The sequence below is a fragment of the Falco rusticolus genome, chromosome 4, assembly GCF_015220075.1.
Source record: "Falco rusticolus isolate bFalRus1 chromosome 4, bFalRus1.pri, whole genome shotgun sequence".
Lineage (NCBI taxonomy): Eukaryota > Metazoa > Chordata > Aves > Falconiformes > Falconidae > Falco > Falco rusticolus.
Window position 1 is genome coordinate 37,626,289 of NC_051190.1, and position 27,838 is coordinate 37,654,126.

Here is a 27,838-nt window from a genome sequence, read left to right on the forward strand (position 1 = left end):
GGCAGGGGGCAGGCAAGAGGCAGGCAGGAGGCGGGCAGGGGGCAGGCGGGGGGCGGTGCGGCCCCGTCCCCGCCCGGTGGCGGTGCAGAGGCTGCGGGCGGCGGCGGGGGAAGCGCAGGCGGGAGCGCGGCGGGCGCCGTGCCGGGGACGCGATGCACTCGCTCTTCAGGAAACGCAACAAAGGGAAATACAGCCCCTCCGCGCAGAAGAAAAGGTGAGTGTCCCGGCCCCGGGCAGCCCCGCTCCTGCCGGGTCGGGCAGCGCCGCTATCCCTGAGCTCCCGCCCCGCAGCATCCCCTCCCGGCGCCGCGGCTTGGCGGAGCCTGGGCACCCCCGAGGTGTGGGCACCCCCGAGGTGTGGGCATCGCCGAGGTGTGGGTAGGCCCCTGAGATGTGAGCACCCCCAAGGTGTGGGCACCCCTGAGGTGTGGGTACTCCCCGAGGTGTGGGCATCCCCGAGGTGTCAGCTCCTCTCCGAGCTGGGTTCGCATCATTTGTGCCAGGTGGGGGCACTAAGATGTTTTCTCCCCGGTCCCCCTCGCATTGCGGAGCGGTAGCTCCCGGGAGCAGGGTCTTTCGCTTCCCAGGCATGTGCAGGGTCAGAATCTCAGGGCAGAAAACTCGGGCTGCCCTCAGCCTTCACCCACTTGTTCCATCCCCACCAAGTATTCTGTCGATCATCTTTTCCTCAGCTCTCCCTGACAGAGCAGAGACACGTTTCAGTTGTACTGGTCATAAAATAGGAGCATGTGCTGGATGTGCCTCATGAAAGGTCACTGCTATAAGGGAAAAGACACCCCCCCCTCCCCGAGAAGGCTCAGCCCCTCTCTGGGCTGTGCCATGCACTTCGGCAGGAGAGCAGGTGGTCCCCAGCCCCTGCCCGCACAGGGGACACGTTCCCAATAAGGTGGATGTTTGGATTGAGGTAGATGTTCAGATCGGTTCAGAAGCGCATCCTGCATTTCCCAGGGCTCTGGCACACGTGGAGCGGGATGGCTGGTGCCCATTTGAGCCCACGGGTTGCTCATCCCTCCCCAGAGGCACCTGCCCTGGCCAGTGAGCTCAGAGCAGCCGCCAGGGTCCCAAAAATCCCCCACTAGGAAGGAAATTGGGGAGCTGGTACAGGGGCTGAGGTGCATTTGAGGACCCAGAAAGGGATCGGTCATCCCAGAAGGCACCTATGTCTTCCAAGCTGGGGAGCCTCTCGCTGCTGCCTGCCCATGGGTGCGGTGCTGTGGGGTGTAGGAGGGGTGTTCCTCAAGAGGAGGGTGCTGCCCTGGCACAGTGGATGCTCAGGCTTTGGCGTTTGCTGAGTTCCCTCTGGGCTGGGGCTCCAGCTTCAGCCCTGGGGACGGGCTCCCCCGGCAGCCCGGCTGGCTCAGCAGGGCCGCCCAGGCTCCGGCTCCCAAAGCCTGAGGCATGCTCTGCTGCCAGCTCCTGCCCTGGGGAGGGCTGGCAGGAGGAGACAGGGGTGGCACGGAGCCCCCTGAGGCTCAGCATGCACCTCCCTGGTGGCCCCAGCATTCCCATGGTCAAAGGATGGCCTAAATACCTGGTTGCATTTCTAGTCTTCAAGGGTGCTAGCTGAAGGCTTGAAAATGAGAAACAGCACACCTGGGTTGCAGCTCAGGACTCTGAGCAGCATCAGGATGCTGGGAGGCAGGAGGAGACAGACCTGGTCCATGCTGGGTGCCCACCCTGGGGCTGTGGCTGGGATCCCCACTGCTGCACTCCGAGCCCTGCCAGCACTGGGGACCCCGTGCTTATGTCATCTGCCGGCGGATGGGGCTTGGGAACACGATCGTCCCTCCACCGCCCTGTCTGCAAGCCCAGCTGGCTCCGGGCAGGTGCCAAAGCACCTCTGAAGGCTGCGGGCCAGACTGAAATCTTTATTTTTCTGGTGGCTGGTGGTGGCTGAGGAAGAAGCACAGGGCTGTGGCCTCCGGGCACCCCCCTGCACCCCGGCTGTCCGTGCGCACCTCAGGGATGGCTGTGCTCATTAGCTCCAATTTGTTAATTCCTGCGTTGGAGTTTACAAACATCTGTGAATCCAGGGAACACTCCCACCATGTGGAAACAGCCCCACCATCAAGATGGGGAAGCCGGTGCCAGACCGGTTAAACAACTTGCTGGAAAAGGATTGCGAAGAAGCAAGGAGCTCTTGCCTCCCGTCCCCTGCTCCAGGCACTGCCAGGCTCCCAGCCGGCTCCCGCCCAGTTTTCCTGCTAGAAAAACAGAGCAACACTGCTAAAATCAGCCCGACCGCCCCCGCTGTAAACAGGGACAGAGATTTCGACACCGTGTACAGCCCAGCCTCATCCTGCGCTTTGGCGAGGCTGCACAGCTGGCATTCAGGGGCTACACCTTAGACGATGGCTTAGTGCCAAGGTACCGCTGGTGACCGAGCAGTCAAAGCACAGCAGTGGCAGGGCAATGACCGAACGCTGCTTTGGCAAGCATGCAAGGGTACTGGAGGTTTCCTGCAACCAGTGAGGAGCCAGGGCTACCAGCTCAGCTGATTTACGCAGGGGTTGCCAAGGAGGTGCCGTCCTACAGCAGGTCACAGCCTGATGAGCTGATGGGAGTCCTGGTGGCTTCTTCAGATGTGAAAAGAGCCCTTCCCATGATGGGGGCATCTCAGTGAGCAGCACTGGAGAGCCAAGATCCCCACGATCTGTGCAGCTCAAGCCAGACGCTGTCATCCACCCACAAACAACACTGTGTTCCCCTGGATGCAGACAGCCACCCTTCCCCAGCCCCAAATCGGCCCTTCAGCCTCCCATCCAAAGTGCCTTGGAGCATGCAGGATTTAAGCAGCGCCCCTGCCTATCCCCAAGCTGCTCACAGCCTGCCTGGGACAGGGGGGTGAGAGCTCGGGTGGGGGGCAGGGACAGGTTTTCCCGTGCCATCCCTGCCGCCGTGCCAGGGGTGCAGGTCCCCACGGGGGCCAAGCCCCTCTCTGAACAAGGAAGGAGCCATGTGTGGCAACCGCCTCCGCGTCTGGAGGCTGGTCAGCCCCATGCTGGTATTAGTAAGGAGGAAAGCCAGCCTGCTTTGAAGCTCTAATAGGGCAACGGCGGGGAAAGGAGTGGCATTAAATCCTGCAAAGCCACAATGGTTTGAAGACAACTTGGTGCCAGGTCCTCTGGCCTGCCACGGCTTGTCTGTCCTTGGCAGCACTGGTTGAGTCTTGGAGCACGCTGGCCACACGCAATGCCGTGGCTTGGCTGGAGGAAAACCACGGCAATGCTCCATGCCAAGCACCCTGGACCACATCCCCATCCATCCTAATGCCACTCGCAGCACCAGTGGTTACTTGACCTGCAGCGTGCAGGTGATGCTTCTCAACAGCTCCCTGTGGTTTTGTTTTTCTGATGCACAAATTAGCAGGACCAGGGTCCAAGTCTCTCCTTAGGAACATCTGCTCCAGCTGTGGCCTGGGCTGTGGTCTCAGTAGCCACCCCCATCCATCTCTGAGCATGTCAGTAGGTGTGTGGGCATCTCCCTACCTTGTTTGGGGAACATGGATGCTGATGCTAACATTTTTTTTCTCTCATGGACTTGGTTGCTCTACGCTTCTCTTGCTCACCCCATCCCAGTACTGTAAGGGGCCTGGAGATTCAGCTGGGACTGGCCATGACTACCGTGTTGTTAGCACATCATATATATATATCTCAAATGTGCGTGTGTGTCTGTCCCTAGGAAGGAAGTCAGAAGCCTTGACTAGGTATGTAGTATGGGGGAAAACCATCGCCCTCCTTCCCCATTACCTTCATTTCAAACATTCTATCAAACACTTGCCAGGCACAGAAAACCGGAGGTTGGTTTCTCTCTTAGAAAGTCCAGGCTTGGGAGGTAGAAAACACAGCTCAGCCATGAGAAGTTGCTGCTGAAACTCACCCTCCTGCCAGCAGGAAAGGTCCTTGGGGTCCTCAGGTGAGAGCACCCATCCAGGAGGGCTCCCAGCCCTGAAGACCCATAATGGTGTCGGAGGACCCAGTCCCCATCTAAGAGGGGCTGCAGGAGGCTGGGGCAGAAGCAGGGAGGGCTCTGCCTGCAGGGCTGGCACCCATTTCTAGAGGCTGTTTGGTCGGGCTGGAGTCAGCATGAAGGACCAGACAGCAGGTGAGTCAGGGGAGCTGCTCTGTATTTACGGTGGAGCAAGCCTCACCATCGCCTGGCCTGTTTCTGCTTTAATTTCCATGCACATTACAATAATATATCACCATTACTACAAGGGAAGATAAATAGAACTGAAACAAGCCGGACTAAGCACGGCAACCCTGCTGTCCAGCTACACCCTAACGTGGGTAGCTTGACAGCACATTGCTCCAGAGTTTTGAGCCAGATCTTAATCTCTCCCAAGCCTGAATTACACTAGCCAGAGCCCAGCCCTTGTGCCTTCTGCTGCAGTTTCACTCCAGCATAGTCATAAGTGGCATGGGGGAATATCATGCAGTGGTAGCTGCTGTGTGCCTTCTGTAGGATTCGTGCAGCTTAAGTCCTTCCTAAAGTGTGGTCCCTAGCAGCAGTGCACACATGGGTATACATTTTATTAAATCTATAGAAATGGAAATTAAATGGAAACAGAACTGAGAGCAGCAGTAGGTGGTCACTGTCTGATGCACCATTTGCACATCCCACTAGCAGGATGCAGTAAGCAGGACCACGATCCGTGCTCAGACCCGCCAACTCGCTTGTTCCTGGCCAAGTGGTCCCACCTGCAAGAAGCTGCTGGCATGGGAAGGTCTCCCAACAGGAGGGCAGAGGCAGGGCCAGCATCCCTGAGCTGGGGGAAGGAGCAGGAGAGAGCCCTTCCCAGTAACCCTCCCAGCAAGTGTCTCTGATTCATGGGACAAGCTCCCAGGAGGGGCCTTCCCAGGGCACGACAGTCAGCTGGAGCAGTCAGAACTCCCAGAGCATGTATTTGAACATGCTCACTTGGGGGGATCAGTGAAACAGCCTCCTTGTTTGGAAAAAAAGGAAACTGGAGAGATCAAAGGGATTTCCTACCACCTGCCAGCAGGCGCAAAGCCAGGGTGTGATCCTGCAGGCATCCCAGAGGTGTCGGCCTTGGGGAAGCTTGCTCCAAAAAATGCTCTTCTCAGTGAGGGTGAAACCTAATGGAAATAGAGAAAAAATGGGAATAAACAAAAAAAGTCCAGTTTTTAGCAGCAAAGTTTCCATATGACAGTAATTAGCATCATATTTGTCCGTCAAAAACCTCTCTTCAAAAAAAAACAAACCAAACACCCACCACAACCAAACCCCTAAGAAAAGCCCCCAAAGCCCAAGTAAAACTCAAGCCCCTCTGAAAGAAAGCATCACCTGAGATCAGAATTGTGGTAAACAGGTGAAGTGATGCCTGCCACAGAGCAGCTGCCTCCTCCCAGCTCCCCAGCTGGGAGAAACCTGAAAAAACCCTCCCATTCCTCACAGGAATAACCTCTGGTCCTTCACACCAGCCAGGCAATGCTGCGGCTGCTCAAGGCAGCATTGAAAAGAAATAGCACTTCTGCCAAACGCTGCTTTGTGTTTTGTGTGAGTGATATCATTTTTTCCTTCCTGATCAGAAAATGTTAAAAGTTCTCCAGAAAAGGCAAAGCCAGTTTTTCCAGGCCCTTCCCCCCCCGCCCCCCCCCCCGCCCCCCCAATCTTTTAAACAGAGACTTATCTATTTTAGCAGAAAAGCTTTGCATTTCCCTCCCCTCTGCTGGAGCCTCGCAAGGGCCGTGGCCCCAGGCACCTTTGCTCCTGCCTCCGCTCAGTCTCCTGTGTGCTGCCCTTCCCTGCTGGGTGATCCCTCCCCAGCTCTGCTCTGTGCTCCAGCCATCCCCTCTCCTGCCTCTCTTTTTGGCTTCAGCAGCCCTTCGCCTTACCCTGCCAGCAGCTCCGCTCCAAAGCCCAGATGCACCCACAGCTCTTCCCAGCAGCTTCCCGAAAGAGCCATCTCTTGCAAAGCCCAGCCACGCACCCTTCCCAGGCTGGCCAAGGCTTCCTCACCGCCTCGCCCATCACCCCGTGCTTCTCCTGCATCTTCTTCCTCTCAGCAGATGAAGGGCATAGGGAAGCTGACCTCCTCCATTCCCTGGCATGGAGATTTTGGCCAGCTTTCCCAGCCAACCCCTCTGGCACCCTGCTTGACACCCGGATAGATGCAGGGACCGTGCTCATCCTCGTGGTTTAACGCAGACCCAGCTATGGTGGGGACAGGCAGGTTATTAATAGGGCTGATGGTCTCATATCAGTAATGCCCACATTAGTTGGTTGTGGCACAGAAGTGGTAAGTATGCAGAAATAAATAAAGAAATCGGAGATATTATAAGAGAGAATAAGATCTCTCCGATTTCTGTATTTATTTCTGAACATTTCTCATTTCTGCATTTGAAGCAGCTGTGGGGGGAGCTGGCACACACACCAGCCAGCCTCCCGGCTCAGGGTCCTGTGCCACGTTCAGCAGAGGATGGGGCGCGGAGGAGCAGTTCCCCCCACGCTGCAGCAGGTGTTTGGAGACCCAGCTCCCATGGGAGGTTTTTATTAGATTTCCCTGTACCAAAACCTCAGCTGGTGACTCTCACATAAACCACAGAGGTGGAGAGAGCAAACAGCTCGGGTTTTGTGCGTCAGGGAAGCCGCGGCTGAGCAGCAGAGCCATGCCCACATTATAACTGAGCATGCCCTTGCTTGCTCTGAGCAAGCTCTGCATTTTCTTTTCCCTTGGTCACCCAGATACCGCACATGGAAACAGTAGTTTCTGGATTACCAGGCGAACTGACCTCTATGACACGAGGAAACGCCATCCTTTGCCCTCCCCGTTCCCCCAGCCCCAGCGCCCACTCCTGCTCCCTGTGGTGATGGAGAAGGGGCTGTCGCCTGCCGGGTACAGCAGGGGCTGGGGGAGGAGGGTGGCTGTGCCCCAGCACGGGGCTCCCTGAGTCACGGGGAGGGATGACGGGGGGCAGTGACACCAGCTCAGGAACCAGCTGACAGGGCGCAGGCAGCCCCAGTGCCACAGCAGGGTGGTTTGGGCTCATGGCTCAGAGCCAGGGGAAGAGTGGGGAGAAGGGGATGAGTGGCACATCCTCACCCGGACACGTCATCCCCATCTCAAACCATCCTGACAAAGCCAGTACCTGAGGAAGAGGGTCAGGGCCTGGGTGTTGCACTCACGGGTTCCTGGCACCCCAGATCAGTTTTGCTGATGCAAAGCTCAGCTCTGCTAGATCAAACCGGCAGCAGCTTGTGAAGCTGTGGCTGAAACGCAGCACTGCCATGGATCCCAAGTGATCCATCCTTAATTTTATTTCCTCCATACAATTTAGAAGTTTTCAATCAAAACCAGTGCTAGAAAAGCCCCAGACCTCTTCTGCTTTTTGGGGTGGTTTTTCCATCCATGCTGTAGATTCACTGAAACGCTGAAAATTCATCCTTGGGCTTGCTAGAAAACATCAAGACCAAGGTAGGGAATGTGGAGACGGGCCAGCAAGCCCTGCCAGCTCTTCCCAAGCCCCACTAAGTGCCAGTTCAGCTCCAGCTATTGCAAAGAAGCATCACAAGCTCCCACCTGGATAATCAGCCTCTCCCACCCTCAAAGCTCAGGCAGCATCCAGTTCGCCGGTGAGAGATGAGGAAGGCTCCTTCGTGGCTGCAAGCTCTCTCAGGTTGCAGGAGGTGCCAGCTCTGAGCAGCCATCACTCACAGACACACAAGCACGTGAAGCACATTTTAGTCACCCGGCTTCAAACCACTTTCTCTCCACTGATTTCATCTGACATTTTCCCTGGTTTACATGGGATGATGCAAAGTGGATTTTGAAGAGCTGCTTCTACCATTGCAGTGGGATCCAGCCACCCGCACCTCATCTCCCAGTGCACCCCTGCACCCTCCAGCTGTGATTATTGAACAGAAAATGTGTCTCATCCTTGCAATTATTGCAGCTGCTGCACGACTTGCAACAAGCCTTTTGTTTGCTCCTCTGCTTGGCAATACCCACTTGGTTCATTTCTGCTGATGCGAGAGGGCCCATAATTACAGCAACCCCTCTGCTCATCAGGAGGTGCCAGGCATGCAGCAGCAGCAGTGACAGACAAACCACCAGCCATGCCAAGTACCGTCCCGATGATGCAGCTTCTATAAAAAGAAAAAAAAACCAGTGTAAATCCTGCCCACGCCAGAACTTCCCAGGGAAGCATGGACTTCTGTGGAGCTGTCAGATGCTACGAGGCTCCCGCAGCCTGGGGCAGGGTTCGAGGTAGGGAGGAACAAGCCCAGAGCTCGCTTTTGTTATGTTCTGCTGCACTGAAAGCAATAGCAAGCAAGGCAGGCAGGAACACGTCCCGAAGCTCAGCACCAGTGCCAGGACGGAGGCTGGCCAGACCCAGGCTGGCCCAGCTTTTTTCCCCAGTGCCCACACTGGAAAGGCAGTGAGCTGGGGTGTCTCTGCGGGAGGCGGCATGCAGGCCCCGAGGGGCACGGGGCGGAGAAGACCACGTACTGCTTTTACCTGCTGGCAGCGGAGCATGGGCACATGTCCAGGGAAGCCACCGCAAAGCACTGGAAGAGGACCGCCTCGGTCAACAAGCCGTGTCAGCTCTCTGCTTTGGCCCCCCGTGCTGTGGGAGATGGGAGGACATGCCTCGTGCCATTCTGGAGAAGCTCACGAGGTCAGCCCCTGCCCCGTGAAGGACCCAGGTGCTGCAGGACCCCCTGGAGCCAGGCTGATGGAGCCGCTGGGTGATGCTGTCCGCCTGGGGATGCAGGAACCCTCCACGCCATGGGTACGGCTGGGCTGCTGGTGCTCCACCAGAAAACTCTGCTCTGCCCTTCAGCCTTTGCAGGAGACACACAGCTCATCTCCTAGCAGCTATACCAGCAGTTAACGTTTCCAAGTGCCATATAAAGATTAATTCCACCACCACATAACGAGGTCATTAAGATTCATTATCCCCACTCCGTAAGTGGTTGGGATTGGAGTGAGCCAACCTTCAGCTTAAGCCCAGATGGCGAAGCAGCACAGCCGGGACACAAGCCCCAGCCCTGCCACCAGCCCCCCGGCTGCAGGGCTCTTGGGGAGCACACCCCGCTTTCTGCCTCCGGGCTGCAGAGCCCTGGCACGCGGCTCCCTGGGCCCTCTCCTTGCGGCCAAAGCAACAGCAAGGAGACGAAATGTTTAAAATAACTCTGGCAATGCAAACGCTGCCTCACGGGTTGTGGTGACTTTGCTGTGAATACTTGGGCTGGCCCCGCACCCTGCCTGCCCAGCTGGAAACAGAGAGGCTTGGACCAGAGTCACCCAGGGAGCAAAAACCAGTGCCTAGCAAGAGGCAGAGCACCGAAAGAGAGAAGCAATGTGTGCTGCCCCATCCCTTTGTTTGGTTTAAATTGTGAATAACTCCTTGCAGAGCAAGGAAGCTCTGGCTGTGGATGGAAGGGCACAGCATGGGCCCCAAGGCAGGGCTGCACCCTGACATGGGGTGCACACAAGGCTACAGGCACAGACAACAGCCTCAAACAGGCCAGCTCGCCTGCGTGAGTGGGGGTCGGGGTCCTCTCTGCTGCTCAGGCTCCTCCATCTCCCCACAGGACCCCCCCGCTCTCCCTGTCCCCTATGAACAGCTCTTTTCTTTCTTGCTCCAAAGCCAAGGGAGGCTCAGGCTCGCCTACCGCATCGCTCCCATTTCCACCATGTGGGAGACACCGTGTCCCCACCCGCCACCCCCCTCCTGGCAGCGCAGCCGAGTATTTTGGAAAGTGTTAGCAAGGCAGCAGTGAGTCACACGCAGCTGCGGTGCCTGGCAGGCTCGGCTGGCCCCCGGCCACCCCCGGGGTCATGGCACCCCGAGGGCAGCCCCGGCAGCAGCGTGGGGCGGTGGCCATGATTGTGGGGTGACCAGTCCCCCCTCTTCCTCCCCAGCATCTCCAGCAAAGAGCTGACCGAGCTCATAGAGCGCCTGCAGAAAAATGCCGACCAGGTGGAGAAAAACATTGTGGAGACCGACTCCCGAATGCAAAACGTAAGCAAGCCGTGGCCCCGCGCTCGGGGGCTCCTCCGAGCAGCCCTGTCCCCCCGCTCCCTCCCACCGCAGCCCTTCCCATTTCATTGTGCCCTCGTGTCCTCTCCTATGGCACGTGTGTGGGGCTGCCCTGCCCTGCAGCGGGTACCTGGCTGCAGTGGAGGGGTGTGGGGGCTCCCCCGGCTTGTGGGAAGGAGGTGGGAGGGTGTAACAGGTGATGGGCCCCTGAAATTCTTCCCTACCCAGGGCTGGGTAGCACTGTGCAGAGCAGGGATGTGCACCCCTGGACGTGCATCCCAGCAGGTGGCTAAGGCGGAGGTGAAGGGGCCTGAACCATCCTCCTCCCCCAAAGGGGATGATGCCTCCTGAGGCAACACAGCCTCCCACCCCTCAGGGCTGGCATAGGTGAGGGGAAAGCCAAAGACATCACCAGGAGGACAGGAGACGGCAGAGCTCCTGCCCATCTCCGTGCCCAGGGGCGGTGTGGCGGGATGACCTCTTGGGTACTGTTTATTTTCCCCTCGTGACCCTTCCTCCTGCTCTCTGCCTGCCCAGGACTTGCACAAGATCAAGGCATGCCAGCTAGCGCAGTACAAGGACCTGACTGCTCAGAAACTCACCGAGTCCGACAAACTGCTCTACGTGCTGGATGGAGATGCAGCGATCGCCCGGCACATGAAGCACCCCCAGGGTGACATGATCACAGAAGAGTGAGTACTGGGGGACACACACACCTGTCCCCAGAGCCTTGCAGGGCGGGAGGATGCTTCTCCAGGGGCTCTGCTCAGCTCCTGCCTGCAGTTGGGGCATCACCGCAAGCTCCTCTGCACCCCAATTCACATTAAGGTGTGTAACCCACAGCCATCCTTGGGCACCCCTAGAGTGAGAACAGCTGCACACCTGCCGATAGCAGCGCTGCACAAAGCATGGCACGGTGTTTTCTGCCCACTGCAATTGCAGACCACACTCTCCCCTTGCACCAGCCTGCCCTGAGCTGGCAGACATGCTGAGCAGCCTTTGGCAGAGGATGGGTGCACAGGAACTTTCACCCTTTCCCCAGCTGATTGCACAACACGGCTGCTGCCAGCCTGCATGGCAGTGCAGGGCTCTCCAAGATCCCCTAAGGACAGTCCCCCCCCCTCTGTGGGTGCCTGGGAGAGAACGACCTACAGCTATCGATGCTAATGCCAGCCCATGCCCACACCCTGCATCCTGTCCTCACCTTTCCCTTCCCACAGCATCCGGCAGCTGAAGGAACGAGTGGCAAACCTGCGCGTGAAACATGACCAGATCTACAGCTTCCCCCTGCAGCATATTGAGCCCCAGGTCAACTGGTCAACAGTGATCGAGGAGAAACAGGTACCAAGGGGACCATCAGTGCCCCTGCCTGGCCAGTAGCACCAGCTGGGCAGGACTTTACCCATCTCCCCGTGGAGAAAAAGGCTCTTGGAAACCCTCTTGGCAGCATTGTACTGGGAGCAGCAAGGGAGGAGGTGGGGTGTGGGGTGGCAGGAGAGGGTGTGGAGATGATGGGACAAGGCCAGCGGCTGTGGCACCAGGGGCAGGTGATGGCAGTGGCATCACCACTGGAAGCTGGGCTGAGAAAGGAAAAGCTCTGGAGGATGGGGGGCCCACGGGGGTGTGCCAGCCTGGCCATTGACCTCCTGGGTGAGCTTGGGTAAACCTCTGCCTTTCTCCATCCGAGGATGGAGACCACACACACCCTCTCCAGGCAGTGTGCTCCAACACCCCACCGTCCTGAGAATGGAAAAGCTTCTCCTTATATCCAGTCTGTGCTTCCCCCGTTTCAATTCATGCCTGTCATCTCTCATCTCCCTACCACACACCACCCTGCACAGCCTGCTTTCTCAACCACCTTACAAGAAGTGTGCTGTTAGATCCCCCAGAGCCTTCTCCTCCCCAAGCCAAACAAGCCTCAGCCTCTCCTCTTGGGTCCTTGCTTCAGCAGCCCCAGTCACCACCTGCTTGAAGCTGTACTCTGTAGCCCTTCTTTTTTAATTTATCCTACTCCCTACACTCTTCCAGCCAGAAAAGAGTTAAAACTCCAAACCGCCTTTCCCATGGCCACATGGCAGATTTCACCAAAGTGCTCCTGGGCACTAAACGCTGCCAACACCCAACACCAGAACCCATCCATGCCCAGCTCCATGGCCACTTCCAAGAAGAGTTTCTTAGGTCTTAACTGCCCCATCCCCTTCCCCCATTGCTAACACCAACTCCCGTGTGCCACAGGATGCGTTAAACAGCAAGGGCTTTGGGACCGATCTGCCGCTGGTCAACAGCCAAGTAGAAGAGCACAACATCTTCCACAACGAGGTCATGGCCATTGGCCCACACATTGCCAAGGAAGGCAACAAGGTCAGCTCTCATGCCCCTCTCCCTACTGCCCCACAGGGTTGGCCTTGTCCCGAGTGGCTGATGAAGGGGAGGGCATCCCACCAGCCGAGCTGCCACAGCCCGGACCAGGGTGGGTGGGTGCCCAGGTCCACACCTAGCCGCAGTGCCCAGCATCGTATACCGACTCTAGCTTTACGATGAGGCAAATCCCATAACCTCCACATCCCACTCCACCCTTAAACCCCCGCCAGACCACCACTCTCCAGAGACATGCTCCTAACTCCTACCTTGCTCCTTCTCTGTTACCAGGAATACAAGAGCGACTTCCAAGCCAAATACCAGAAGCTGCTGGTAAGAGCCCTCTGGGATCCCAGGGGCAGAGCCCTTTTGAAGGTTCCCTTGCTGGAGTGGCCAGGCACCCTCAGGGGACCCATTAAGAGGAACTTTGGGCTGAGCTGTCCCCTCTGCCCCTTCCCAGGCCGGCTCCCAGCAGCGGCAGCAGGATCTGAACTCCCTGCAGGACTACATGCAGCGCTGCACCAACAAGCTCTACTGGCTGGATCAGCAGGCGAAGGACAGGACCCATTACGACTGGAGCGACCACAACCTGGACTACCCCAGCCGCCGCCGCCAGTACGAGGTCTGTGTCCACTCCCCAGCAGCCTGGCCCATGCTGGCTGGGTGCTGTGCAGCAGGGGAGGGGGGCACAGAGCCAGAGGAGCAGGCTGGGGGCTGGATGGGGGCAGGGAACGTCCCTTCCCCCGTGCCTCAGTTTCCCCCACTCCATCACAAAGGGCTTTGAGATGTACAGGTGATAGCATGCAGATAATAAGGTTAGTCTTGACCTCCTGCCAAAGGTAACGCAATGAGGAAGCTCGGCAGTTTCCTCGTTCTCCTCTCCCTTACCTCAGCATTCACTTGGCAAGAGTCACACTGTTAGCAACATCTGCAAGGGAAGGAAAAGCGAAAGCTGCTGCGGGGGAACATCACACGTTCCGTCTTGTGGGGCTGTTCAGGCCCTTTCAGAGTAGCTCAGCCGTAGGACGCAGCCAGGGTCCCTCTCTTGGTGCGGGGATCAGTATCTCACCTCTCTCCATCTAGAACTTCATCCACCGGAAGCTGGAGGAGAAGGAGGAGGCCATCAACAAGCTGCATGCGGATGGAGATCAGCTGCTCACCCAGAATCACCCTGGGAAGAATGCCATCGAGGTGAGCATCAGGGATGGTTCTATCCTACCCACCCACCCTGCAGCTTGGGGGACTCGCCCAGCCCTTCTCCAATGCGAGACCTCGTGCCAGCGCAACTCTTGACTTTACTTCCTGGGATGCCAAGTGGGAAAAAGTCTCCTTCACCTGCAGGTGTGTAAACACCATTGTAGGAGCCCAGATAAACCTAAAGAGCTCTTCCCACCTTCCTCATTCCTGTGGCGATTACCTTGTACCTGCCTACAAAGGATAAATTATGGTGGCAGTTCCACATTTGATGGGAAGAAGGACATAAGACAACAGGATTTGCCACCTCCTTCTACTCCAACCCCACACTCCCACCAGAGCATCCCAGCTTTGGACTAGCTGTCCGGTATTCCCAGCCTGGCTCTGACCTGAGAGCAGCTGGGTGGCTTCTGAAGCAGCCAGGGAGCTGTTGGCTCAAGATGGAAACTGGTACATTCTGGTGGGCAGCTCAGGCTCCCCCCTACCACAGGGCACCCTGCTGATGCCCCCCTCCCGCCCCCTGTCACAGGCTCACATCGAGGCAGTGCACGCCGACTGGAAGGAGTACCTCAACCTGCTGATCTGTGAGGAGAGCCACCTGAAGTTCATGGAGGACTTCCACAAGGTACCAGATCCCTGGGGGCAGCAGGACTCAGCACAGCCTGGGGAGTAGGTGGTGGGCTGCAGGAGGTCCCAGAATACGAACAAACTCCTGCTGCTCTGGGAACAGTAGAAGGGGTTGAGTCCTCTAGTCTACAGGGCTTTTAAGGCTAGGAGGGCCACCCTGAGCTGACAAAGCAAAAGTCATAATTGTTCAAGCACCACACGTCAGTAATTGTTTGGCTAAAGCATGACGTGCAAAGAGCATCCGCTCCAGTGCCGAGGTTCCAGAGCTGCAGTCTGGCGCTGGCCTCTCTGCCTGCAGGACAGCAGAAGTATCTCGCAGAGGCACCTCACCCCCAAAACAAGGCATGGGGAGACCTCACATGCTCCACTCGGAAGCGGAACAGGTCCAAGTGGGGAAACTGCACCTGCAGAAAGCAGAGCTGGCCCCCCAGGGAGCCCTGCGCCATGGTTCAGCGTCCCAGCTGAGCTCGGCAGACGGATGTCTGCTGGATAAATTGCATCTGACAGCCAGGGAGGCTCTGCTGGGAAGCAGGTTGGGCTGGATTCCTCTCCCACAGCCTGGGCGTGTTGACATGATGAGTCTGTTGCCAAAGCTGAACTGTGGTGCCCAGCCCAGGCAGTGCCTTTTGTGGGTATCTGCCAGAATAACCGCCCCAGGGGGTGGTTTGTGTGTGGAAGGGCTTGGCTCTGCTTTCTCCTGGGCGCTGGCAATGGAGACACCACGCACCATCATGATGCTGTCCAAGTGAAACAAAATAGAAGGCAGGGAAAGGGGGGATTTTACAACTCTGCAGGAGATGACCATGCAATAAGCTGCCACTGGTTGTCTTTCCCCTAGATCTGCTGTCCTGAGCGTGGGAAATAGTGATGCCTTGCCTCTCTCCATATACTTCTGGGTGTCTAGGTGCCCATTGTAGCTCCTGGTGACCATCGATGCTGTAGGCAGTGCAAGGACCAGGGTGCTGGGGTGGGTCCGTTCCATGTTTCAGCAGGACCCTCTCTCACAAGAGACTGCCTTTCTCCAGTTTCAGAAAGACACTAAGGATGCCCAGGAGCTCTTGAAGAAGGTGGATACAGACCTGGACCAAAAATTCAGCCCAGAGTTCAAGGACAGATACCAGCTCGAGTCTCTCCTGCGGGAGCTGGATGTGAGTATTGACGGAGGCAGGACCACAGGGGAGGCAGCAGCGGGAGCCAGCATCCCTGTGGCATCAATGGAGGGGCATCCCTGCCCATGCAGGCATCTAGCCCAGCTTTCTCCATGGCAGGCAGCAGGATCATGCTGCCTGGCCTTCTCTTCCTTCCCCTCTAGCTAGAGATTGCCTCTCCCATAGCAACATAATTGCTCACTGGGCTGGTTTTTATTTGTTCTTTCATTGAGTTAGCGCTGATTAAGGGTGGGAGCATAATTAGACCTGCTGCCAGAGGAGGTTGTGGAACTTGCTGTGCTGCTGAGAGCTGGGCTGCGAGATCGCCCACTTGGGAAGGGCTGTGCTGAGCTGAGCCGCTGGCCTGGCCCAGCCCAAGCCCAAGCATGCTGCAGCAAGCCCAGATGATGCACATGTCCTGGGACAGCCGATAGCTCTTCCTGAGAGCCATCCCTCTCCTCCTTCATGCTCCGTCCCACTCAATGTTACGGGATACCCACCTGCGCAGCTAGAAATAGAGCAACTGACAGCAAGCCTCGTCACAGGGCTCTAATTAGAGCTGATGGCTGGGAACGGGGCTATCCATCAATGTGCAGCCACACAGATGTGGACCACACAGCAGGGAACACCTGTCGATGCCTGGTGGCTAGTGCCAGGGCACAGTCCCAGCTGCAGTCCTGGCTGCAAAAGTGAGCAGGAGAGTGCAGGAGCACTTGGCATAGAAACACAACAGCTGTAGAGCAGGACCCAGGAGCCATTTTCACTAGCATAAGCAAAAAAGAAGCCACAGTCTGTCCTGGCATGGTTATGTGCTCCTCCCCAGCTTAGAGAGCCCAGAAGCTTGTTCTTCCCCCATTTGCCTACTGGTTTTGGTTGTTGCCCTGTGCTAGGACCAGGAGAAGGCCTTGAACAAGTACGAGGCAGTGGTGAAGTCCCTGCAGGAGCGCAGCCAGCACATCCTGCCTCTGCGGTACCGCCGTGAGATGCCGCTCCAGCCCGTCCCCGTGGAGGCTCTCTGCGAGTACGAAGGCGAGCAGGTAACAGCTCCCTCATCCCTCGAACAACACAGAGGTGCTGCTGGGGACTGTCTCCTGCTGAGCACTGGGGATGGCATTGGCACGTGGGGAAGGAGCGATGTCTCCCACAGCAGAGACAAGAGGAGTGCTCACCCCGGTGGGAAAGCAGGTTTGACAGCTCAGGAGGAGCAGTGCAGGAGGGGTCTGGGGGAAACACAGCCTCTATCTGCCCTGCAGACACCGTGCCTATTGCACGCCCTTCAGGAGGTTGCAACAGCCTAGCTCTGTCCCATTCCCACGCTCCCTGTGCTAGGACAATAAAGGTGTCCAGGCACGTTTCTGATCAAAGAAGCTCACCATCACTTGCACAGTCCCGGCAGGATCCCCCCATCCCGGTATCAGTCTTTGCAGGACTGCACAGCTGACCAAAGGGATGGGACAGCGAAGCCGGCAGACACCACGGGAGCGGTGGGGGCCTGGAAAGGAGCGAGCAGCTCGGGCTGACTCAGCTGCCAGCCTCTCCGAAGTGGAAAGCCGCAGCACAGCCTTGGGAACGCCTTCTCATCTCTGCCCTAGTGGGAATTCACTCGCCTTGGCTGTTGCAAAAAGGAGGCACGGCTTCATACCTGGAGGGTCGGGGGAGGGAGGAGCAGGCACATGAGCCTTTGGCAAGCAGCAGACACTTGGAGAAGTGAGGGCTGCCAAGAGGAGGGACTAGAGGTTATACTGGTCCTGCCCCCCAAGAGTGGCTCCCGGGGCTGGTGGTGCGGAGCAGGGCAGGTGATGGTTCCTGACCTGCTGCTGTGACCGGTTCCTGTCCCCCAGGGCCAGATAAACCGAGGAGCCCACTACACCCTGCAGAAGAACAGCGGAGACATCTGGGAAGTGGCAGACAGCTCAGGAGACAAGATCAGGGCCCCAGGGGTCTGCTTCATGATCCCCCCGCCTGACGCAGAAGCAATGGCGCTGGCAGACCAGTACGTGCCCCCTGCCGGACCCTCTCGCTGCCCCAGCAGCCTTTCCACTGGCTCCCAGCAGCCCCAGGCCCTGCCACCAGCACTGCATCCCCCGTCTGGCAGCGCTGGCAGGGGGCTCCTGCCCTGACTCCCGCAGGGAAGCCTCAGGCTTCCTCCAGGAGGGATACCTGCACCTTCCTGCTTGCACACACGATCCCACCTGGCAAAGTGGGGCCAGCTCAGAGCCAGGTCCCCCCTCTGCTGGGGGGCCACTGCAGCCGGGGAACTGCCCACCCCTCCCTCAGCAGGCAGGTACCTGCCTTTGCTGCCTCTCCCCTGCTTTCACCCCTCCAGTGCAGATGCTGCTTGACCCCTTTGCCAGTGTGGGGCAAAGGCACCTGTCCCTCACTTGCTCCATGGCTGCCTGGAGGGGCCAGGTCCCACAAGCCCCTCCAGAGCTGCCCCTCCTTCCCAGAGCAGCACCAGCGTGATCAAGGGGCCAAGAGCCTGACTCCGACCTCATGCCAACACTGTCCCGTTTTGCAGAATTGCAGATCGCTATGTGACCGTGAAGGAGAAGACGGCCAACTGCAAGAACATCCTCCAGCAGCGCTATGAGGGGCTGAAGGCAGACAGCATTGGAGGTGTGGCTCAGGAAGGGCAGCTTAGGGCATAAAAAAGCTGCTGTGGCCTTGAGCTTAGGTAGTGGCTGATCCTGGGGGTACATCACAGAGAGCTTCACATCTCCTAAGGGTCCTGGGGACAACAGTGTTGGGATGCTCGTGGTACAGAGCAGCCAGGGCACAGGGAACAGAGGGGGATGTGGGTTTTGCACTCACTGGTGGGACTGAGCCTAGACCCAGCTTCCAGCTGGCTCTGACCTGCTCCCCCCTCATTATCCAGATGCTGCGTCAGTTCGGGGACGCCAGCTTCTGGCAGGGCTGGAGAAAGTGAACAGCGACCTGGACAAGCAGGAGAAAGCAATAACAGCAAATCTCCGTCCACCGCTGGAGCAGAGCCGGGCTGTGCAGGACAGCACTGAGCGCTCCAAGGACCTGAAGGTACAGGGCTGTGGAAGGAGACAGATGGTGCCATGCAAGGACTGTGGTCCCAGGGGGTCTCCAGGGTGGTCCTGAGTATGCTGGGTGCTGTAAACACTCCCTGAGCCCAGGAGCATGCAGGGATGATGCTTACAGCTAGTTGCTTCTTCCAGTGGAGATGGGGAGCAGCCCTTTAAGCAGCCTCAGAAGTCAAACACCCTTGCCCTGCTGCTGGTTCAGTTCAGTCACAGAAAGGTTGAATGGGAAAAAGGTGACGACTGCAGAGCGCAGGCTATGGGGAGGAGAGGGGAGCCCTCAGGTTTTGATCCTGCCTGCATTCTGAGCACAGCAGGGATGTTACCATTGCCACCACCATCACCTGCTCAGAAAGGAGCAGGAAAACACTTATGGTCCAGGGCATTGTTTCTCCTTGTGGACCTGCTCCGCCAAGCCCCATTGCTGGTAGCATAGCATCCTGCTCCTTTCCTCTCCTTCAGACCCCTAATTAAGCCAGGCTCCGTGCCACAAACCTCCTTCGGTTTAGGAGGAAGTTCAGGTCCTGGTTACATCACCTGCCAAGGGCTACATCAAAATCCAGGTGCCACCACAAGTGAAAGCAAATTGCCCCAACTGCCTGCAGCGCTTTGACATCCAGGCAAGCGTTCCTCCATCAGGCTGCAAAGCCCAGTGGTCCAGATGAGTCCAGCACATTTGTGACAGAGCTAGAGCTGCTGGGAACCACTCCCCAGCCACAATTTCCTTGTTAAGGGCTAGCTAGCCTGCCCCAGAAGAGATACAAGTCATCAGAAAGTCAGCAGAAAATATCCTTTTGTCCCCTATGGGACTGAAAGACATCTGCCATCAAACACAAGCCCTCAGCCCTGACCTCCCTCCCTTCTCACACTGGGCAGCCAAGGGTCAGCTTCTTTGTAGCCACAAGGTTTAGTTCAGCTCCTATAATGGCTTTATTCCTACCACAGAACATCACCAACGAGGTCCGTCGCATTGAACCCGAGAAAACGAGGAAGATCCAGGAATGCGAGGCCTTCATCGAATCGGTGCCAAACACTGGCAGTGCCACCTTGGTAAAGAACAAGGTGGAGAACACCAACAAGAAGTACGACCGCGTGGTCCAGCTGCTCAGCGCTGCCCAAGAGAAGTCAGTCATGGCTTAAGTCACAACGTAGGATCCTGCAGGAGATAGGTGCGGGCAGGCTGAAACACCTTTCCTCTTGTGTCCATACAGAGTGGAGGTGGCCACACACCTTGAGAGGAGCCTCCAACAAGGCCGAGACTTGCTGTCTACCTACGAGAACAAGCTGGTCGTAGATGACACAGTACCAGAGGATTTGCGGGTGGTAGACCGTAAGAAAGAAGAGCTGCTGGTGAGTGTTTTCTCCAGCCAGATTTCTACCCTATGGACATGCTCCACATGAAAAACCACTTTCCAAAAGCTGGGGTAACAGCTGCTCAACTCACAAGTTTCCACCAGTTAGTAAAGGGATGGTCTCCCACAGCTGGAGATGGGACCTCGGGTTAACTGCAGCGATCCACACCTACTTTAGATGCAAACTGTTCCCCCTTCCCCAAACCAGAAACCAAATGCCAGTTGAAAACTTGTGGTTTGGTGAAAGGACTAATGGCAAAGGACAAAATGGTCTAGGAAAAGCAATGTGGGTCCATCGCTTTCCAGTATCAGGCCACTAGCAGGGCTTTGAGAATAGTCACTGCTAGAAAAAGCTACCAGCCAAAACCAGCAATCCTTCTACCGTAGGAAGGCCAGAATTTTCTGTCCTCCTTCAGCTTTTCCATCAAGCCCCCAAGTTTGGACTAGCATGCAAAAGCTTTCACAGCTCCTTCTGGAGCTGTTGCGAGCCTTAAACCCTGTTCCTGCCAGTGCATGAGGAGCACCAAACGTTCTGCACGCTTTTAAAGGTTAGCAGGTGAGAAGGGAGCAAGAGCGAGCTTTTCTCCCCATCAGCTTTACCAGATGGCTCTACCTAAGCTCTGCAAGCCTCTGACTGGCTTTTCTCCACACCTCATAGCACTGCTGCAGCCCAGCCATTCCTTAGCATCCTCTGCAGCTCCAGCGGAGTGGCTGGAGTTAACAGGGAACAGTGACAAAAGCCTGGCATGTGTGCAACCCCGGAGAATCCCTCTCCTACTTTTTCCACAGGCCATGGGCACCGAGCTCCAGTCCAAAAGGTTCCTGCTCAATGAAGCAGAGCAGAACTTGTTAAGGACGAAGACGTGCTCCAACACCCTGGCCAGCAAGTTCCAGGAGCACTGCCCAGACATTGAACGGCAGGAAGCCGAGCTCTACAAACTCAACCAGCGCTTCAACAACCTCAGCAAGCAAATTGACCACAGGTAAGATTCCAGGACAGGATTGAGCTGGGATATTTACAGTGGAGCTGGAACCACACTGAATCTGGAAAAGGCACACCATCATGGGAACAGGGAGTTGCAGAAGGGCTTCCAGGGAGGTCTAGGGAGGAGGAGAAAGGTTCCTGGCATCCACTGGGTGGGTAGGTCTGGGCAGCCTTTAGGATTAAGTGCTCTTACAACAGCAACAAGAGCTTTAGCAAGGGAACAGCTGACTCAAATCTCTTGTCTTTAGGGAGCAGGGGAAGCAGGGACAGGTTAAGAGGGGTTTGCAGAAAACGCAGGAGATGTGACAGTGCTGAAGCTGAGCTGATTTCCCCCACAGAACACAGACCCTGCAGAAAGCAAGAAGTGCCTATTCCAACTACCGTGCCAACTACGACAAAGTCAACCAGTTCCTGTGTAACATACCCAACTACGAGCCACAGGAGACCGACAACATCCAGCAAGTGGAAATGAAGCTGAAGAACCAAGCGGTAATTATTTCCGAGAGCACCCTTGGCCTCCCAGGGAAAGGAGAAGGAACAACACTAAAAGGAATAGAACATAGCTAGCTCCTGAACATAAAATAGAAAAATATAAATGCTTATTAGCTTTATTTATTTTTATGCTATAAGGTCCCACTGTCCGTGCCTTGTTTACATGCAGCAGGGCAGCTTGAGAAGGTTCCAATTCTCAGTGTTGCAATTTTAATGGCAACCCTCCAAAAGGCTGAATGGTGCATTTGGATGTCGTGTTCCCTCTGACGCGTATCTCTGTGCATGCCAGGCGCTCCTCAGTGACATCGCAAGCAAGGAACAGGAGGTGCAGGAGGTCTCTGCCACAGCTCAGCAATACCAGCAGGCAGTGAAGGTAAGGACTGCAATTCTGCTGGTGGGACACTAACACAGAATCACACAAAAGGGTTGGGTTGGAAGGGACCATCAAAGGCCACCTCGTCCAGCCCCCCTGCAGGAGCAGGGACACCTTGCACTGGATCAGGCTGCCCAGAGCCCCATCCTGCCTGACCCTGGACGTGTCCAGGGACGGGGCATCCACCACCTCCCTGGGCAGCCTGTGCCAGTGTCTCACCACCCTCAGCGTAAAAAGTTTCTTCCTTACATCGAGTCGGAATCAACCCTCTTCTAGTTTAAAACCATTGTCCCTTGTCCCATTGCTACAGGCCCTGCTAACACGTCTGTCCCCACCTTTCTAACAAGCCCCCTTTAAGTACCAAAAGGCCACAAGAAGGTCTCCGAGAGCCTTCTCTTCTCCAGGCTGAGCAGCCCCAACTCTCCCAGCCTTTGCTTATAGCACAGGTGTTCCACACTCTGATCATCTTTGTGGCCTCCTGTGGACCCGCTCCAACAGGTCCATGTCTTTCCTATGCTGGGGCCCCCAGAGCTGGAGGCAGCACCACAGGGGGGGTCTCACCAGAGCGGAGTAGAGGGGCAGGATCCCCTACATCCTGCAAGGAGTCACCTAAAGAAAGCCTAGTGCCCTTGCTCTGTCAACCGATGAGCTAAAACCAGGTTGTATCTACTGTAGCATAAACATCATGTGGCCGTTAGCACGGCAGGTAGCTCAGATTTATAGTCTGGGGGAGGAGGGTTTCCATTCCAAGCCCAGCATCAGTAACCGAACAGCCAGCCCCCACCTGCCACTGTGTGGTTACAGCCACAGGGCAGCAGCCAGCCCAGGACCTGCTGGGAGGTCTCCGTGTCCCACCAGCCTCAGCAGCTTCCCTAAAGCACAGGTCAAGGGAAGAAGGCATTAAAGTCAGTGTTTTGGAGGCACCTGTGTGTGACGGGGCCTCAGTAATCTCACTGTCCTGGGAACTTCTTCCCACAGGACTATGAGCTGGAAGCTGAGAAGCTCCGGTCCATCCTTGACCTAGAGAACGGCCGGAATGGGTACATGAGCAAGAAGCCCAGGCTCCAGTCTCCAGCCGCGAAAGTGAAAGAGGAGGTAAGTAAGGGGCAGCCTGCAGAGAGCTGGAGCAGATGGCAGCTTATGGGACCCTGGGCCCAGCAGTTATATTTAGTGTCAGCGACCTTGGTCCAGAGGGGACTGCAGAGGATGGGGGGAGGAAGGGATTTTCTATCATTCTTAACCCATCAATTTCTTTGGGATGGGCTGACCTGGCCAGAATGAGAGAGGGAAAAAGCTGGATTTAACACTTTCTGAAGGGGAGAAAGGTGAGGGGAGTAAAGTGAAAAACCAGAAAGGTTTTCCCCCCTCTCCAGACTTTCAAGCAGAGAGGGAGATTTCACCACCAAAGACTGCATCCTAGACAGAAATACCCACCGACAGCAGGCCACAGGTTACTTATTTACACGGGAGGTGTTTGCTGCCTGCCTCAAACGCACCCTGCCCAGCAGGCAGGCAGAAGTGCCCACCCAGCTCTTCCTCGCCTGCATCTCTTTTTGCAGACCTTGAGTAGGGAATGTACATGACTGCACGCCCACGAGAATCACTCCTCCTCCCCCAAAGTGTGGCAGATCACTGCTGTAGAAGGTTTTTAGAAGAGCACCCAGGGTTACTTCTTTAGGGCCTGTTGTTTCTATTCAGCGAATCTTGAACAAGCACCCCTGGTTCCACCATCTCTTCTCAACACGTTTTTGTTCCGTAGGAAGCTGTTCTGGCAGCCAGGTTCACTGAAGTGAATGCTGTGAACAAACAGAGGCTGCAGAATCTGGAATTCGCTCAGAGCCTCCTGCGGCAGGTAAGTGGCCATCAGGGGCAACACAATACTCAAAGGACAGTTGCATAAACAACACACACGCTTGCCTTTGCTATTACAATTGGAACTGGAAACCAATCTAGCTAGTGTCTTGTGCCCCCAGAATCATTAAGCAGCAGACACTTCAATCAGATAGACAACCCTTCTGCTCTCCCCCAGTCCCATCTCCCACTTGCCCTAGGAAGCTCCCCATCATTTCCCAAACCCACACCAGAATGGTGTCCTTCGAGGCTAAAGGCTTTGTCCTGGCAGCAACAGGCAGTGCAGAAAGCATTTCTTAGGCTGGAAATCCACAGAGCAGTCCAAGAGCAGCCTGTTTGCATATACCCCCTGTTCAGTGTTTGCAACAGGCAACCTCCATTAACCAAGCTCAGCATCCTCCTGTCGTTTTGTCACAGGAGGCACTGAAAATAAGCACCAAAGGTATGATTATTTGGGGTTTTTTGACTACACGTTCTTTTTTCAACAACAGCAACCAGAGGTTCAAGTGACACAAGACTTTGTCCAGACCAAGAAGTCCGTAAGGCCCGTGGAAGAAGTCTGGAAGTTGAAGAAAGAGCTTGAAGATGAGACTCAGCGTCGGCAACAGCTAGAAGCAGAGATCAAAGCCATTCAGAACAACATTGTCCACCTGCAAAACCAGAAGCCCCAAGAAACCGTTATTAAGAAAGAACTGCTGAAGAAAGTGCCTGACCCTCAGCTGGAGGAGAGCTTCCACAAGCTGCAGCAAAACCTGGCAGAAGAGCAGCGCAAGAACCAGGTGCTCCAGGATGAGCTGGAGGCTCTTAAAACCAGGCTGCGTGTTCTGGAGCACGAGAAGAGGGAAGGAGGGCAGGAGTACATAGTTAAAGAGGTACTGCGTATTGAACAAGATAAGGCTCAAGCTGATGAAATCCTGAAGCTCAAGGAAGAACTGGAAGAGCTCAGGAGGCAGGAGGGAACCAGAGAGAATGAAGTCATCCTTTTACGCCAACAAATTGCTGTGCTGTCCAGTGAGAAGAACAAGGAGCAGGAGAAAGTAACAGAGAAGGAGGTGCTGAAGCTGCAGAATGATCCCCAGCTGGAGATGGAATTCCAGATGTTGCAAGAGAACAAGCAGAGGGAGAGTGCCCTCCGGCAGAAGCACGAGGAAGAGCTCAGCTTCCTCCAGGACAAACTCAAACGTCTTGAGAAGGAACGGGCCATTGCCGAGGGCAAAATTACTGTCAAGGAGGTGCTGAAGGTAGAGAAAGACTTAGCCATTGAGAGAGAGGTGAATGAGCTCCGGCGCCAGTATGAAGATGAGAAGTCCAAGGGTCGTTCCAACGAGCGCGAAAAGGCTGAACTGCTCAGGAAGATCCAGCTGCTGGAGGAAGAGAACGCCAAGGTGGTCGTCCATGAGAAAGTGCGTGAGATTGTGCGCCCAGATCCCAAGGCTGAAAATGAAGTTGCCAACCTTCGTTTGGAGCTGGTAGAGCAGGAGAGGAGATACCGAGGTGGCGATGAACAGCTGAAGACCTGCCAGAATGAGCTGGCTGCTCTGAGGAACAGAGGGCCACTGGTAGAAGTCAAAGAAGTCATTAAGGAGGTCATTAAGTACAAGAATGACCCAGAAACCGAAAAGGAGCTACAGCGACTCCGGGAGGAAATCATAGAAAGAACAGCAGCAATTGAAAGAGCGGACCTTGAGATCTACCAGCTGAAACAAGAGATACAAGCTTTGAAAGATACCAAACCTCAAGTGCATATGAAGGAAGTTGTGCAAGAAATTCTGCAGTTTCGGGAAGACCCCAAGACCAGAGAGGAGGTGGAGTCTCTGAGAGTGCAGCTAGCAGATGAACAGATGAAACACATTGACCTGGAGAGGGAGCGGCTACTCCAAGAAGAAAAAGTACGACAGAAAGAGGAGGAACTTTTCCAGGTGAAGGAGAAAGTGGTCCAACAGGAAGTAGTGAAGTACGAGCAAGACCCCACCTTGAAAGCTGAAGTCAACTCCTTCTCTCAGAGCATCGAGAGCGAGTTGAAGCAAATAGACTGCCTCCGTGAAGAACTCCGCAAGCTGCAGAGGAGGCGGTCTGAGCTAGAGCGTCAGCTAGAAGAACTTGAGAAAGAGAGACAGGCCCGCAGAGAGGCTGAACTGGAGGTGCAGAGGCTGAAGATCAGGTTAAATGACTTGGAAGAACAGGAGAGAGAGACAACAGAACGAGTGACTGTGAAACAGAAAGTGATCCTTCAGCAAGATCCCCAGCAAGAAAAGGAGCACTCCCTCCTCAAGCTGGAGCTAGAAGAAGAGAAGCACCGGAGACAAGTCTTGCAAACCGAACTAGAAGCCCTGAGAAAGAGGCTCCTTTCTTTGGAGAAGATGGAGGTCAAGGAGAAAGTGGTCTTTTCAGAGAGTGTCCAAGTGGACAAAGGAGACACAGAATATGAGATTCAAAAGCTGAAGAGCAATCTGGAGGAGGAAAGCAGGCGTAAGAGGGAGCTAGATGCAGATATCAACCGCCTCGAAACCAGGCTGTCTGAGGTGGAATTCAACAACTCCAAGTCATCAAAGGAGCTAGACTTACTCAGGGAGGAAAACCACAAACTGCACCTTGAGAAACAGAACCTGCTGATGGAAACAAGGAGACTGCAGTCAGAGATTGAACTCACAGCAACAGAAGCTCGGGATTTGAGAAACATGACCCACATGGACAGTGGAATAAGCCTGGACTCCAGATTCCAAGCTTTGGAAAGAGAGTTGGACGATCTGAAGCAGTTGTCCAGAGAAAAAGATGCAGAGATCGAGCAGCTCCAGAATCGCCTCAAGACAGTGGCTATCAAGAGGGAACAAAGAGAGAACCACCTGAGGCGCTCCATTGTGGTCATCGACCCCGACACAGGAAAAGAAATGTCTCCGGAGGAAGCTCATGTGCTTGGCCTCATTGAATGGAGCTTGTTTGTCAAACTTAAGAGTCAGGAATGCGACTGGGAGGAGATCTCCATAAAGGGTCCCAACGGGGAATCATCTGTGATCCTCGACAGGAAGTCTGGCAGGGAATTCTCAATTGAGGATGCCTTGAAGAGTGGAAGGCTAACCACGGCTCAGTACAACAGTTACCTCAACAAGGAGATGTCAATCCAGGAGCTGGCAGTCTTGGTGTCTGGAAGTAATTACACAGCGCTCCCTCCACTTTAGACACTTCTCTCAAGAGCAGCTAGTCAGAGCTGTGCGACTTGTTAGACTACCAGATCACTGCAAATCCTCGCCCTCCTTTGAGTCTTCCAAAATGCTAGAGCCTCTGCCCCAGCCACGCTGCACCGCCGCACTGCTTGCTGTCATACACTGCAGAAAAGCACCACCAGTAGTGGAAAAGACGTTTGTTGGGACTACAGCAAAATCTTCTCCCCCCTCTTCATCCCTACTTAATCCCTCAACCTAACAAAAACCAAGACAAAAAGCCTCAGGACAGCGAAGTACCTGAAGTCCAAACACCCAGCAGAACCTGCAGTTTCCTCAACATATACTCACGTACTCGCATAAAAAGCTACGTACAGCAGTTCGTTAGAGAGACTGAAGGTCAAGATGACTCCGAGGTGACCAGCAGGAGCTGGGTACGTCAGCTGCATGTTGGTAAGCCAGTTTCATCGTGGACAACCGACTAAATGATGGGATCGTCCTCTGAGAAAACCAGCTCTGTAAAAACAAAGGTGTGCTACACATCACAATGCAGAATCACCACATCAATACCAAAACACCATCATTTTGTTCACCTACGTGCCTATGCTGCTGGGGAAGAGCGAAGCAGATTTAATTTGATGGCATCAGCCGTAGATCCAGGAGGAGCATTCACATACCACTGAGGTCAACAAGAAGTATGTGAAGAGATGGCAGTATTGCCGAACGCAAAAGGGTAGTGTAAAGCATGCAGCTGTAATGAAACGCAGAGTGCCTTCGAAACACGGTTAGCTTACCTCATGGTTAAAAGCCATTTGTGCTGGTATTTTACTGGATGGAGTTACATGCAGCTACATGTTTCATTTACTTGTGTAAGGGAATGGGAAATAGAGGGGAATTCTATTTATAGTACAAAATAAAAATGCAGTGGTTCCAATCAGCAGCTGGTTTTTCTTTATTAATAATGCCAGCCTCTCGATCTTTGGCTTTACAAGAAGATGCCATTTCAGAGTCAAAGTTTAAAAAAAAAAACAAAACAACACACAAACAAACAAACAACCTGTTCATTTTAGCTGTTGACCCTTTTCCAAGAGGGAAATTGCTGAAGCAGCATTAGAGTTGGGACTAAGTGCAGTTCACTCCCATCTAATGCTGCTAATAATGAACAGGTCTACAGCTGCAGGAAACAGGGAAGTGCACTGGGATGGCACCAGGGGCTTCCACA

The 27,838-nt window shown here is 55.3% G+C and overlaps 1 protein-coding gene across 1 annotated transcript; it reads left to right on the plus strand.

Annotated features, from left to right (window-relative positions):
* The first annotated feature begins 82 nt into the window (after window positions 1-82).
* Window positions 83-27,553, plus strand: PPL (periplakin). The gene is made up of 22 exons (XM_037383437.1): window positions 83-214; window positions 9,914-10,013; window positions 10,569-10,723; window positions 11,252-11,372; window positions 12,267-12,392; window positions 12,681-12,722; window positions 12,850-13,011; window positions 13,473-13,580; window positions 14,113-14,208; window positions 15,236-15,358; window positions 16,249-16,395; window positions 17,200-17,351; window positions 17,877-17,974; window positions 18,234-18,391; window positions 19,351-19,529; window positions 19,617-19,755; window positions 20,547-20,740; window positions 21,081-21,231; window positions 21,524-21,607; window positions 22,586-22,702; window positions 23,367-23,459; window positions 23,950-27,553. The coding sequence occupies exons 1-22, from the start codon at window positions 153-155 to the stop codon at window positions 26,632-26,634; spliced, it is 5,292 nt and encodes a 1,763-aa protein (XP_037239334.1). The 5' UTR covers window positions 83-152; the 3' UTR covers window positions 26,635-27,553.
* The last annotated feature ends 285 nt before the right edge of the window (window positions 27,554-27,838 follow it).